General features: G+C 43.1%; 1 protein-coding gene across 2 annotated transcripts in view; it reads right to left on the bottom strand.

Annotated features, from left to right (window-relative positions):
• snx29 (sorting nexin 29) overlaps window positions 1-15,937 on the bottom strand; it is a 173,794-nt gene that overhangs the window by 78,511 nt on the left and 79,346 nt on the right. For both annotated transcript variants that reach the window (XM_063003152.1, XM_063003153.1), the window contains exon 16: window positions 4,141-4,257. In XM_063003152.1, coding sequence (XP_062859222.1) covers window positions 4,141-4,257 — 117 coding nt within the window. The remainder of the gene's footprint in view (window positions 1-4,140; window positions 4,258-15,937) is intronic.

Genomic DNA, 15,937 nt, shown 5'->3' with positions numbered 1-15,937 from the left:
TGTACAGTACTACTGTGTATTGTTGTTTATTATTGTTTATTACAGGAATGTCTATTCTATAATTAAAAATTTAAAGGAAAATATACTTATTTATAACAAAAAGGCCATACAAGACATTAGAAAGGTTAGGTAAGGGGGTGGTTTGGGAGGTATGGCACGGATTAATTCTATTTACATTATTTCTTATGGGAAAAATAGGTTTAACTTACGAACATTTTGACTTCAGAACAGTCCTTCTGAACCAATTAAATAAGTCAAGGGTCTACTGTAGCTGAAATGAAAATAAAGGCTCTCTTGAAACATAAGCACCTGGAACCTCAAAACAAAATCCTCAAGCTTTTTGGCAACAAACACTCAAGGTGGGTTTTGAAAAGCACTGAAAAGAATATGATGCCCACTGTACTGTGGAGGGTCTGTGATGTTGTGGGACTGTTTTCCTCAAAAAGCACTGGAAGCATTAGGGTACATGACATCCTGAAATACCAGGTCATTTTAAATCAAAATCTGTTGCTTCTGCCAGGAAAACAAAAACGAGTCATCATTAGATCTTCCAGCAGGACAAAGATCCAAAACATATGTCCAGATCAACACAAGAAATGAATGGCTGAACACCAAATCAAGCCTCTGCCATGGTCATCTCACTCTCCTGTTCTAAATACTAATACTACTAAATACTGAGCTAAAGCGGAGAGAATCTAGGACCCTGAATCTGTGTTCTGAAAACTTATAGGAGAAGACTAAGGGTTTCATTTACATAAGAAGCGTCTGTTCCATTCTGTGCTGGCTGTTCCATTGTTTTCTATAGAGTAAGGCGGTGCTGTTTAGCTTGCCGCTGCACTTCCCCTAGTGGCATGCACCGTGCAATTTTGCCACATTGGGCTCACAATTTTTGCGCTTACTGCGCCACTCAATTTTAATATGTTTGAACTTTTTTCCCCCTCCCTTTTTCTTCCGATTTTTGGCGCGTCCAATTTTTACCCAATTGCGTTATGCTTCCTCTCTACTGGTGCTCACCCCAACCCCTGATTGAGGAGAGCGAACTGACACATATCCCCTCCGACACGTAAGCAGTAGCCGACTGCATTTTTTCACCTGCACCTGCCGAGTTCACATGCAAATCAGCCCTGTGCACGGAGAGCCACACCCTGATCAGCATTACTCCTCTACTCTGTGCAGACGTCATCAACCAGCCAGCAGAGGTCGTAATTGCATCAGTTATAAGGTCCCTATCCGGCTCCCTTACCCTGTATGAACAACAGCCAAACGTTGTTTAGCCGGAAAGCAGAGCTGAGATTCGAAACGATGTATTCGAAATCCCAGCTCTGGTGTGCTAGCGTATTTTACCGCTGCGCCATCTGAATGTCAATCTGTCTGAACTTTGACCTCCAATGAGACACACCAATTGATATGACGCAGTAAAAGTGACCCAGGCCGTTTGAACAACGGTTAACGTGAACAAAACTTAACGTGACTTATTGTACTGAAACAACGACAGTTGAGAAAACTTTTAAGCAGCAATATTTAAAAGAGAAATTTAGTGTTCCAGTGTTATTTTTAGTACATTAAACCACATTAAGCTTTTTTAACAATAAGCGTCTCTCAGAAAGGCTGATTTCACATTATCTCAAAACCCCGAGCTATAACACAAGTTTAAAAGTGAAACAGTGAGGAAAATCCAGCTAAACCCAGATACATGTGGATGCTTTCAGCGAGGATTTGACGGTTGTCCAAGACAAATGCTAGAAGTATTATATTTAGGACTGCTGATTTCTTGATGAGGAATTTTTCCTGAATAAATTTACTTTAATTAATGGTAGAATTATTTGCATTTTTTCAGGGTGAAATAAAACTAAATTAACCAAAAGCTGAACCCTTTAAGTCACGTAACCAGGGGTGCCAATAATTATGGAGGAGACTGTGTATATAATAAAGATCAATAGCTAAAACATACGACACTTTCACTCTAATCCTTTAATCCTGTGCTTGTTAAATCACTCATGGAGAGGCAGTGTTTAATCCTATTAGTCAGAATGTTTGTTTTTCTCTCTGAGTTAAAGTGTACTGTAAGAACAGAAAATCAAAGTAAAAACAGAAGTGGATTTGCAGTTGAGGTGGGGATATTGCTGCTCACGCCTCCTCCGACCCACGCGCAGCCCCTAACTCAACCCTTTTCCACCCATGCACTCTGCACAGGGGCCACTATCTGCCAGTCAGGGTCCTTACACAGCGTTTGAAGACCCCACCCACATAGTCCGGTCCCATATCCCTCCCTGCAGGCACTGCCAATTATGCCCGAGGAGTTCAGAATCTCTGTGCTGTTGTGCTAGAGGAATATCCCGCTGCGCCACCTGGGTGCATAAGTGGATTTTTTAAAAATCCCACAAAGTCACTTGGATTTAACATGAATATACTGTTAATCTGCTCATTAGTATTACTAAATCTGTGTGAAGAAACATCACAGAAGAAGACTTTTATCTTCAGAACACATTCGGCTTTATGCATTTCTGTTTATTTAAGATGATTCAGAATTAGTTTTAATCGAGGTGTAGATCACATGAATGAATCTTCCTTGAAATAAGCAGAATTTAGCTGGTGCAGCGTTTTATAAGGCAGGACACGTTTACCACCAACATCTACATCTACATCTGCAGTTGTTTGCACTTTGTAGCCATCCAAAGTAATTTGGGATTTAGCCAGTCAGCTGGATTTAGACTCTGGATTTAGAGGCTGTTTTTCCCGGGTGCGATCCCCGGGTGGGGCGGTCCAGGTCCTTTCTGTGCGGAGTTTGCATGTTCTCCCTGTGTCTGCGTGGGTTTCCCTGGGTGCTCCGGTTTCCTCCCACAGTCCAAAAACATGCAGCCAGACTAACTGGAGACACTGAATTGTCCCCTATAGGTACCTAGCCGCTAGGATGCATAAACCAGTGCATTGTACTGTAGTGCCGGTCCCAAGCCCGGATAAATAGGGAGGGTTGTGTCAGGAAGGGCATCCGGTGTAAAAACTGTCCTAAATCAAAAATGCGGATCACGATCCGCTGGCGACCCCGAACGGGAGCAGCTGAGGATATGAGGATATGTTTATATTCATTATGGTGTATTTTTTCTATTTATTTATACATTTTCTCCCTTTTATTTTTACCCGATTTAGTGCAATCAATTTGTCTTCCTCTGTTGCGAATCCCTGACTGCATTTGAGGAGGGTACATTGCTGCTCACATGCCCTCCGACGAGTGCGCAGTCCTAGTGGACCCCTTCTTTACGCACTTGCTACTGCACAGAGGCCTCTATCTGCTAACCAAGGTCCTTGCACAGCGTTGAAGACCCCACCCATTTAGTCCGGTCATTTCCCCATCCAGCAGACACGATGGCCAATTTGTGCCCGCTAGATGGTGCCAGCCGACCGGTAGCAGAGCCGAGATTCGAACTGGGGTATTCCGAATCTCGGCGCTGGTGTGCCAGCGGAATACCCTGCTGCGCCACCTGAGCACCAGAGTATGATGTTTTATGCTTTTTTTATTTTTTTTATTTTTTTTTTTTACCCTGTTACTTTTTTTTAGCCCTGTCGATGGGCTACAGTGCTCACACTGACTGTAGCCCATGTGTTGCTCTGTACATGTTGTCACCCCTTCCTGTGTATGTTTCTAATTCATCAATTAAAAATCATGTGTCGGATCTCCTTAGTCAATAGTGACAGGAGCAGTAGAGGAAACGAAATGCAATCGGGTAATTGGATATGACTATGTTGGAGGGAAAATTGGGAAAAATGAAAATAAAAGTAATGCAAAAAAGTTGGAGATCTAAGGAAACATCCTCTTCTTTTATAGCCACAGTTCATGGTCGTGTCCAAGAGGAGCTGCTTGAACGAGAAAGCATGATTGTGTGTGTGTGTGTGTGTGTGTGTGTGTGTGTGTGTGTGTGTGTGTGTGTTTGAGAGAGCAAGACAGAGGGTTATTGATTACAGAGGAAGCAAACGTACGAGGAGACAGTGGTCTGAGCACAGAGCGCCTGTGCTGTAGAGATAGAGAAACAGAAACCCACGATTCAGTTGGTGTGGAAGCAGATATCACATCCTGGTGTGCGGTAAACCTGTGACGCTCAATTTGCGTCTGTTTGTGTGTGTATTTGGGGTGGACGCACTAACCGGGCCTCGCAGGTCGATAAGCTCTTGTCTCATCTGGCCAATCAGGTTGTCTTTAGCCATGAGTGACCGATACAGCCTCTCGTTGAATTCGATTAGTTCACCGTGCATCTCGGCCACCTGCAACACACACACACACACACACACACACACACACACACTAATCAGTGACCCACAATACTTGCACAGCACTGTGTAAACTATTGTAAGCTAGAATAAAATATTCATGTACACTGAGGGTCAAGACTTTCTGGAGTGAATTTTATTCACTACACATTATACACCGATCAGGCATAACATTAAAACCACCTCCTGTCCATTTTATCAGCTCCACTTACCATATAGAAGAACTTTATAGTTCTACAATTACTGACTGTAGTCCATCTGTTTCTCTACATGCTTTTTAACCTCCCTTTACTCTGTTCTTCAATGGTCAGGACCCTCACAGGACCACCACAGAGCAGGTATTATTTGGGTGGTGGATCACTCTCAGCATTGCAGTGACACTGACATGATGGTGGTGTGTTAGTGTGTGTTGTGCTGGTATGAGTGGATAAGACACAGCAATGCTAATGGAGTTTTTAAACACCTCACTGTCCCTGCTGGACTGAGACCACTGATGAAGGTCTAGTAGATGACCAACTCAGACAGCAGCAATAGGTGAGCAATCGTCTCTACAAGGTGGACCAACTAGGTAGGAGTGTCTAATAGAGTGGACAGTGAGTGGACACGGTAAAAACTCTAGCAGCGCTGCTGTGTCTAATCCACTCATACCAGCACAACACACACTAACACACCACCACCATGTCAGTGTCACGGCAGTGCTGGGAATGATCCACCACCCAAATAATACCTGCTCTGTGGTGGTCCTGTGGGGATCCTGACCATTGAAGAACAGGGTGAAAGCAGGTTAAAAAAGTATGTAGAGAAACAGATGGACTACAGTCAGTAATTGTAGAACTACAAAGTGCTTCTATATGGTAAGTGGAGCTGATAAAATGGACAGTGAGCTGTTGTTCAGATGGGCGGGACTAAGGTCGGAAGTGGGTCTCTCTCTGTCAGAATAGTGCAGTTACGACCTCTGCTGGCTGGCGCCTACACAGAGATGAGGAAGGAGTGCTCTTAGGGTGTGTCTCTCCGCACGCAACGCTGGGTGGCGCCACACTCATCAATGTGTGGGTGGCAAGATGCATGCGGCTTGCTGCTCATATGTCGGAGGGGGCGTGGGTTAGCTTCGATCTCCTCGGTCAGGGCAGGGATCGGCAGAGAGGATGCGTGATGCAAACTGGGCAATTGGACGCGCTAAAAGGGGAGAAAAAAGGGGAGAAAAAAGGGGAGAAAATGCTTTTTTTTAAATATGGACAGTGAGTGTAGAAACAAGGAGGTGGTCATAATGTTATGCCTTATCGGTGTATAATCAGCAGAACAATTTCACAGAAAAGTTTAACTAAAAAAAAACACATTCCAATTTTTCAGTTTTTGGCAAAACTGAAAAGCAAGAAAGACTTTAGTGAACACATTTGCCAGCATTGTTCTATTTTTAAATATAGTCAAACCAAATACCAAAAAAATCTGAACTTCATATACAAGTCAACCATGCTGTGGGCACTATTGCACCCCCACATCATCACAGATTTTGGCTTTTGCACCTTGTGCTGCTGAAAATCTGGATGCTTCTTTTTGTCTTTGACACAAAGAACATGACGTTTCCTGAAAATAAGTTGAACCGTGGACTCTTCTGACTGCAACACGTTTCCACAGCCTGTCAATCTGTCTAAGATGAGTCTGGGCCCAGAGGACTAAGTAGCTTGTCTGCATAGAACTGATGCTCGCCATTCTCTTTCTGATGCAGAGGTTGACTGTTAAGTGACAACGGTTTTCCAAAGTGCTCCTAAGTCCAAGTGACTATATTTATAACCCTAGCACATTTAACTGTGATTTCTAGTTTTGTCCTACACTGACTGGCATTTGCTGATTTCGTGAATCTGATCATAATACAGTATTATGTACAGTAGATGGTAAATGACATGAAATAATTTGCTATTTTAAGATGAGAAACGTTTTCATTAGCTAATTGACATTTCTCTACGAAGTTTGGCACAAAGTGGTGAATCACGACTCATCTTGGGTTGGATCCTCTTTTTATACCAAACCATGATTCCCTCACCTGTTACCAAGTCACATGTGTACTGCAGAATGCTTTGAGCATGTCGTATCAAATTCAAAATAAAGTCGGTCAAGTATAACTTTAAATATCTTTTCTTTGTACGTTTATCAGTTAAATACAGTAAATACACTGCCTGGCCAAAAAAAAGGTCACACACTCTAATATTTGGTTGGACCGCCTTTAGCTTTGATTACGGCACGCATTCGCTGTGGCATCGTTTCCACAAGCTTCTGCAATGTCACAACATTTATTTCGGTCCAGAGTCGCATTAATTTTCCCCAAGATCTTGTATTGATGATGGGAGATTTGGACCACTGCGCAAAGTCTTCTCCAGCACATCCCGAAGATTCTCAATGGGGTTCAGGTCTGGACTCTGTGGTGGCCAATCCATGTGTGAAAATGATGTCTCAAGCTCCCTGAACCACTCCTTCACAATTTGAGCCCGATGAATCCTGGCATATCTTGGAATATGCCCGTGCCATCAGGGAAGAAAAAATCCATTGATAGAATAACCTGGTCGTTCAGTATATTCAGGTAGTCAGCTGACCTCATTCTTTGGGCACATAACGTTGCTGAACCTAGACCTGACCAACTGCAGCAACCCCAGATCATAGCACTGCCCCCACAGGCTTGTACGGTAGGAACTAGGCATGATGGGTGCATCACTTCAGCCGCCTCTCTTCTTACCCTGATGCGCCCATCACTCTGGAACAGGGTAAATCTGGACTCATCAGGCCACATGACCTTCTTCCATTGCTCCAGAGTCCAATCTTTATGCTCCCTAGCAAACTGAAGCTGTTTTTGCCGGTTAGCCTCACTGACAAGTGGTTTTCTTAAGGCTACACGGCTGTTTAGTCCCAATCTCTTGATTTTCCTTCGCATTGTGCGTGTGGAAATGCTCTTACTTTCACTATTAAACATATCCCTGAGTTCTACTGTAGTTTTTCTACCATTTGATTTCACCAAACGTTTAAGTGATCGCCGATCACGATCATTCAAGATTTTTTTCCGACCACATTCCTTCCTCGAAGATGTTTCCCCACTGTCCTTCCACTTTTTAATAACGCGTTGGACAGTTCTTAACCCGATTTTAGTAGTTTCAGCTTCTCCTTAGATGTTTTCTCTGCTTGATGCATGCCAATAATTTGACGTTTCTGAAACAGATGAACATCTTTTCCATGACCACAGGATGTGTCTTTCGACATGGTTGTTTAACAAATAAGAAGATACTCACTGCATCAGTTAGGGTTAAATAACTTGTTGCCAGCTGATACATAATCACCCATGCAGTAATTATCCAATGGGAGGCTCTTACCTATTAGCTTAGTTAAACCAAGGTGGTGACCTTTTTTTTTTTTGGCCAGGACAAATCTCTTTTGAGGTTCAGACTGGTGTGATCTTACACATAATCACATCAACTGGCCAACAATTCACATTAATATATGTATTTATTTATTTATTAGGATTTTAAAGCCATGTTTTACACTTTGGTTACATTCATGACAGGAACGGTAGTTACTCATTACACAAGATTCATCAGTTCACAAGTTTATATCAAACACAATTTGTCTTGGACAATTTTGTATCTCCAATTCACCTCACTTTGCACGTCTTTGGACTGTGGGTGGAAAGCGGAGCACGCGGAGAAAACCCACGCAGACACTGGGAGAACATGCAAACTCCAAACAGAAAGGACCCAGAGCGTTCCACCTGGGAATCGAAACCAGGACCTTCTTGCTGTGAGGCGACAGTGCTACCCACCCAGTCACACTCACATTATTATAACATGTTCTTTTAATACTTTAATAAAATAGTATGGGTTGAATGGTTTAAAATAAAGGGGTTTGTACAGCATAGCAACACAGATCCTGAGAACCTGATCTCTCTGTCAGGGTACTTTGTGTTTTTCCCACCTTCCAAAAACTCACCCCTAGGTGTGAGTGAGTGTGATGTGACGCCCTGTCCATGATTGATCTCTGCCTGTGTCCAGTGTGTTCTGGTAACACCAAATCTACTGTGACCCCTGAACATGAAAGTGACTGTCCTGTTGTACCATTGTGCTGAAATTAAAAGTAAATATTCATTTTAAATATTAATTCCTAATTAATTGTACTGTTTTTGCCCCTCTGTACTAAGTCCTTAAACACAGAACGTACACATGGAGAAAACCATGAGGAAAAAGCCCTTACAACACAATATAAACTATTAAAGCACATCAAGTTGACCACTGCTGCTTTACTGTCCATTCCTTTTCCACCCACGTGTTCTACAGCTGAACGTGTGTGTGTGTGTGTGTGTGTGTAAGGTAAAACTCCTCATTAGAGCAGACTGCACCGCTGCCAGCCAGCTCATCATCTGTCACAACACCTAAGTGACAGAGAGCGCGAGACAGCACGAGACAGCCCCGCTCCAGTCCACACCAACCTCCGTTCATTTGCTTATTGAAATCGCACGTCAGTGTACATTTGTGGCACCAACAGCACGCCTGACAGATTAATTTCGTCAATACTGTCATGTTTGCTGCAATCACTGCCACCCCAGTCATTCAGTGTTTTAATAGCTTCCAACGTGCTGCAGGAACCAGATGCAGGATGATCAGAAAATGAAAGAGCTTCGTTTTAACATGAATCTTTAAAATTCTGCAAATCTGATGGATAAATTATTTAGTATGTTAAAATTTAAGCACATAAATGGAAACTGTGGAGTAAATTAGATTGTTTGACGTCACAAAATACCACAAACATAAAATCTGACAGTGATCGAGTGGCAAAGCAGTAAATCAGTGGTTCTAAATTTTTTTTGACTTCTACACCACCTCCACCACCTTTTCCCTCTGCAGAGTCAATCGCTACAGACCTCCAAACTTCATGTGGCCTTCAGATTAGCTCAAGAACAGTGCGTAGAGAGCTTCATTGAATGGGTTTCCAGGGCCGAGCAGCTGCATCCAAGCCTTACATCACCAAGCGCAATGCAAAGCGTCGGATGCAGTGGGGTAAAGCACGCCGCCACTGGACTCTAGAGCAGTGGAGACATGTTCTCTGGAGTGACGAATCACGCTTCTCCGAGTCTGGGTTTGGCGGTTGCCAGGAGAACGGTACTTGTCTGACTGCATTGTGCCAAATGTAAAGTTTGCTGGAGTTGGCCCCTTAGTTCCAGTGAAAGGAACTCTTAATGCTTCAGCATACCAAGAGCTTTTTGACAATGTCATGCTCCATACTTTGTGGGAACAGTTTCGGGGATGGCCCCTTCCTGTTCCAACATGACTGTGCACCAGTGCACAAAGCAAGGTCCATAAAGACATGGATGAGCTTCTGGAAGAATGGTCAAAAATTCCCATAAACACACTTCTAAACCTTATGGAAAGCCTTCCCAGAAGAGTTGAAGCTGTTATAGCTGCAAGGGGTGGGCCGACATCATATCAAACACTATGGATTAAGAATGGGATGTCACTCAGGTTCATATGTGTGTGAAGGCAGACTAGTGAATACCATACCTCTGGCAATATAGTGTATGACAAATAAAGGCGTTCTGTTCTAGTACAGCAGAGCTTTGAAAACTACATCAAGGCTGAGAAAATGATGGACTGTGGTAATAGAACAGCTACACTGACTGTAGGCCTGTCAGTAATTGTCCAAATCTTCCATCACATCAGAGGTCACATCAAGCATCTTATAATCATTATACAGTCATTTGAGTTACAATCCAATTATGCTACAGCATAAAAACTTCATTTTTTATACTTGTCATTAATAATAACAACATAAACCAACATCATTTCATAAGCACTGGCCTGAAAAGTTATCATCACTTTTTTATCCGTTAGCAGCTTTTACTTGTTTTCCATGAATCAGCTTGGACAGGGATCCAATACGGCCTCTGACCTCTAAATCCATCACACACACACCCATACCCACACACCCTGCAGGACAGAATACAAACCAAGCCATGAGATCAGGATGGGTGTACGAAAAGCAGGTTTTTAACAGTGGCTGTTATAACGAATGACCATTTCATGTCCCGGGAAACACTGGGCGCAAGGCATGAACACTCTGGACAGAAAGCCAATCCAGCACAGGTCTTGGCTGACCCCCACCCAACCCAGACATAGCCAATCACAACTGTGTAAATGCCCAGCCATCCGATAGCACTGCTGAGATCCAGGTGGTGGGCTAGAAAAATAGACCCCTGTGCCACCCAGATCAGCACAATTTGTGCTAAATAAAGACTTGTGACTTGGACTCTGGCCTAAAGACTTGTGACTTGACTTGGACTCTAGCCTAAAGACTTGTGACTTGACTTGGACTCTAGCCTAAAGACTTGTGACTTGACTTGGACTCTAGCCTAAAGACTTGTGACTTGACTTGGACTCTAGCCTAAAGACTTGTGACTTGGACTCTAGCCTAAAGACTTGTGACTTGACTTGGACTCTAGCCTAAGGACTTGTAACCTGACTTGGACTCTAGCCTAAGGACTTGTAACCTGACTCAGACTCTAGCCTAAAGACTTGTGACGTGACTTGAACTATAGCCTAAAGAATTGTGACTTGACTTGACTAGTATAAAGACTTGTAACTTGACTCTAGCCTAAACACTCGTGACTTGACTCAGACTCGTATTTTGTGACTTGTGAACATCTCTGCAGCACGTCTAAACAACACTCAAACTCTAGCCTAAAGACTTGTGACTTGACTCGAACTCTAGCCTAAAGACTCGTGACTTGACTCGGACTCGTATTTTGTGACTTGTGAACATCTCTGCAGCACGTCTAAATGACACCCAAACCAGTAATATCCCAGTATTTTTCTGTGTTCACCATGACTGAGAGAAGTCTCTGCTCTGTATTTAGGGTTAAATCTTCCTCTCTGCTCTGTATTCAGGGTTAAATCTTCCTCTCTGCTCTGTATTCAGGGTTAAATCTTCCTCTCTGCTCTGTATTCAGGGATAAATCTTCCTCTCTGCTCTGTATTCAGGATTAAATCTTCCTCTCTGCTCTGTATTCAGGGATAAATCTTCCTCTCTGCTCTGTATTCAGGGTTAAATCTTCCTCTCTGCTCTGTATTCAGGGATAAATCTTCCTCTCTGCTCTGTATTCAGGATTAAATCTTCCTCTCTGCTCTGTATTCAGGGATAAATCTTCCTCTCTGCTCTGTATTCAGGGATAAATCTTCCTCTCTGCTCTGTATTCAGGGTTAAATCTTCCTCTCTGCTCTGTATTCAGGGTTAAATCTTCCTCTCTGCTCTGTATTCAGGGTTAAATCTTCCTCTCTGCTCTGTATTCAGGGATAAATCTTCCTCTCTGCTCTGTATTCAGGGTTAAATCTTCCTCTCTGCTCTGTATTCAGGGATAAATCTTCCTCTCTGCTCTGTATTCAGGGATAGATCTTCCTCTCTGCTCTGTATTCAGGGATAAATCTTCCTCTCTGCTCTGTATTCAGGGATAGATCTTCCTCTCTGCTCTGTATTCAGGGTTAAATCTTCCTCTCTGCTCTGTATTCAGGGATAAATCTTCCTCTCTGCTCTGTATTCAGGGTTAAATCTTCCTCTCTGCTCTGTATTCAGGGATAAATCTTCCTCTCTGCTCTGTATTCAGGGATAAATCTTCCTCTCTGCTCTGTATTCAGGGTTAAATCTTCCTCTCTGCTCTGTATTCAGGGATAGATCTTCCTCTCTGCTCTGTATTCAGGGATAAATCTTCCTCTCTGCTCTGTATTCAGGGATAAATCTTCCTCTCTGCTCTGTATTCAGGGTTAAATCTTCCTCTCTGCTCTGTATTCAGGGTTAAATCTTCCTCTCTGCTCTGTATTCAGGGTTAAATCTTCCTCTCTGCTCTGTATTCAGGGATAAATCTTCCTCTCTGCTCTGTATTCAGGGTTAAATCTTCCTCTCTGCTCTGTATTCAGGGTTAAATCTTCCTCTCTGCTCTGTATTCAGGGTTAAATCTTCCTCTCTGCTCTGTATTCAGGGATAAATCTTCCTCTCTGCTTTGTATTCAGGGTTAAATCTTCCTCTCTGCTCTGTATTCAGGGTTAAATCTTCCTCTCTGCTCTGTATTCAGGGTTAAATCTTCCTCTCTGCTCTGTATTCAGGGTTAAATCCTGCATGTTGCCGTTTCATGTTTAACATGCTGCACGTCTCCTGGATGTTTGTGTTACTTTCTACTTTGCAGCGTGCTGTGTATAATATCTTCCTGCTTCCTCATCTCTCTTGCATAGAAATTCTGCTCTTTTGATTACAGCTACCACAGATGAAAGCAGGCAGGGGCAGGAGTACTCGACAAGCCTGGTGATAAGATACACTATATGGACAAAAGTATTAGGACACCTGTTCTAATTCCGAATTCATGTGTTCCAGACACAACAATGGCTAACAGGTCTAATACATTAATTGTATAAAATTACCAACTTTGCAGCAAAATGTTAGGGAAGGCCATTTCCTGTTCCAGCATGACTCTGCCCCATGCACCATCTAAGCTCTATGCAGAAAAGCTCGGTTTACAGAAACTCCAGTGGACTGTGTAGAGCCCTGACCTCAGCCCCACAGAACAGCTTTGGAATTAACTGGAACATCAATTGAGGCTTTCTTTACCAACATCAGTACCCAGCCATACACATAATACTTCCCGGAAAGCAGCTGTTCTTATTGCTGAAAAAGTCACACAGAGGTCACTCTAATACCATTTGGTTTTAAATTGGGGTGTCCAACAAGCCCGTGGTCAGGTGTCCAAACACTTTTGGCTGTATAGTATATGATCCGACTTTTCCAACTTCTGTTGTTTTATTTATTTATTAGGATTTTAATGTTATGTTTTACACACTTTGGTTACATTCATGAAAGGACAGGTAGTTACTTCTGATGTAAAGCAACATAAAATATGTAAAGCAAAGCCATTATCTTATTTTTTTTAAGCTAATTGACAAGCAGATTGACTGTCGTAACACTGGAAAAGGGGTGTAAAAGGGTTGTAAAATACACATTTTAGCCAAATCTAAAACATGGTAAATTTATCTATTAAAGCATAACAAGCATTACAAAGTGCAGCTGTTTGTTAAGGATGTCTGTAGGAACTGCCCTAAAGTGGAAGTGCCCTAAAAAAAAAAAACAGAAGATGGAGTTTAATCAGGGATGTCCACACTTTGCATCGTGTGTGGGCGCTCAGGTAGAGCAACGGGAAAACACACTAGCACACCAGAGCTGACATCTCAAACTCGTCAGATCGAACCTCAGTTTTGCGACCAGCAGACTGGGCGCCTACAACAACGAACAATGATTGGCTGTTGTTTAAGGGTGGATGCCTGAGGGGACTCCTCATAACCAATACAATTACAACCTCTGCTGGCTGATTAATGGTACCTTGCAGAGAGTCGGGGATAATGAGGATCAGGGTAAGTCTCTACGCACAAGGCTGATCCACATGTAAAAATTGCAGTCGACTACTATGTCAGAGGGGCCGTGTGTTAGTCACGGCTCTCCTCAGTCAGAGTGCAGGTCAACATAAGTAGAAATACAACTAGATTGGTAGAGAATTGGGGGGGGGGGGTTTCAATCCTCAACAGCAAAAACCATTCTGAACAGAGGCTAGTTTACACACAGCGGCATGGGAACAGATGCCACCTCGTCCCACCAACCTCCTCTCTCAACCCCCCCCCCCCCCCCCAAAAAAAAAAAAAAAAAATCAAGAACTCGAGAATCACAAAGACACATGTCCAGCATCAGTACCTCCAAGTACTTGATCTGTTACTTAATCTGTTAGCATTAACAACATGAACATCCCTAATAATAATAATAATAATAATAACAACAATGATCAAACCAAATCATAAGTAGCAATGCTATTTTAGTGAGTATCCAATCACACTGCCCCACCCTAATGCTCCGGCACTGAACTGTATGGAAGCACTTCAGTGTCCTGATGAGCTACGGAGGCAGAAACTATCAAATTAGTGAGTCATGAAGAAGCTAATATTTCAGCAGTTCATCCAAGCCCAGACCCAGTCTGTACGCTTATGTGCAACATGTGGATACTGTTGCATCCTCCAACACCCACACACAGTGGCAGACTGCTCCAGTACCACACACACACACACACACACACACACACACACACACACACACACACACACACACACACACACACACACACACCTCAGCACTTCCATTTCAATTATTTATTTGGAACTCAAGCTTTTAAATAGGACATTAAAAATTTGAATAAATTTTAAGCGTGACAAAACCCAATTAATTTCTAAGCCTCCGTGTGTGTGTGTGTGTGTGTGTGTGTGTGTGTGTGTGTGTGTGTTACGTAAAGAAAAAGTCATTTCCAGTAGGTCAGGCTGTATTTTCAGCCCTCAGGTGCCTGCCATTCATGCCTCCAAACTGCCACACTGGTGCACGGGTTCACACCATTCAAAAAGCAAATCAAAGCACGCTGGCCGGCCTGAAGCGACGACGAGCGGAGAGGAGAGCAGCACCGCCGTCCGTGCCATTTCATTCTAATTCCAGTCCGCACTGATGTTCCACCGCCACCGCAGGCAAAGCAATAAACTCATTCTACAGTACAATCAGCTGACTTCAGCAATCGACTGAATCAAACTGTACTGCAACTACAAGTGAACAAGGGTAACGTTTAACTGTTAAAAAGAAACGTGAGCAGCGGTGAAGGTGAATCTGAGTGAGATTCCATTCCAGCGGAGACAGCAGAGGTCTGTTTACCACGGGGACTGTGTTTGTAAAAATGCAATATGGAGACAGCATGGGGGGAGTTTTAACAAGCCTCATGGAAGTGACAGTTCATTATTTCTATCGCTGAAGCTCAGCCTGCCAGGATGACACAGGAGAAATTCTGATAGGGATGTTTTCAGAAATTTGTGATGTGGCTGCACATCGCTTTCAACTGACCGCAGAGAGTCGTCTGTCATTTTGAGGTACAACAGGACACGGCAATTGAAATGATTAAAGAGTCTGTGGGTTGTAGCATGTTTGTAATACATCTATTTTCAATTTAAATGAAATATGCAACCACAGGCGCTCCTGTCATGTCAAAATAACAGACTGGCTAGCTAACTCGTAGTAACCTTGTTAGCTCGTCAGACCTAAACATGAGTGAGAATAGATGATCGGAATCTTGCCTCGTCGTAATTACATTTTCACATTTACATTTTCAGCATTTATGGGAGCTTTAATCCAAAGCGACTTACAGCACTGTGACAGTATATTGTATAAGCAGGTAAGGGTTAAGAGCCTTGCTCAAGGGCCCAACAGTGGCAACCAGCAACCTTCTGTAACAATGAGCTCCTGTGTGCCACGCCCCCTCTCCATGAGCACACTCAGTCTCCTGCCATGCCCCTTTCCTGATTGGTTCCCTGAAACCTCAGTAGAGGTTATTTTGCTTTGCACTCTGTCATGGTGTTTGGCATTTGCCATTTGTAGTGACTCTGTCTGACGGTTTGGTGTTTGAACTTTCTTAGAAAATAATCCTGTCTTGCTAATCAATGCTCCTGTCTGTTCAGTTCATGTTCCTGTCCAGTGTAGTTCTGTTTGTCCTGTTTAGCCCGTTTGTTTAACCTGTGTAGCTTGTTTAGTTTAGCCTTGTTCGTCTTGTTCAGCCTGTTTCACCTTGTTTAGTCCTGTTTGTTCT

This window comes from Trichomycterus rosablanca, chromosome 10, assembly GCF_030014385.1.
Source record: "Trichomycterus rosablanca isolate fTriRos1 chromosome 10, fTriRos1.hap1, whole genome shotgun sequence".
Lineage (NCBI taxonomy): Eukaryota > Metazoa > Chordata > Actinopteri > Siluriformes > Trichomycteridae > Trichomycterus > Trichomycterus rosablanca.
Note: the sequence above shows the minus strand (reverse complement) of the source record. Positions and strands in the feature narration are given on the sequence as shown.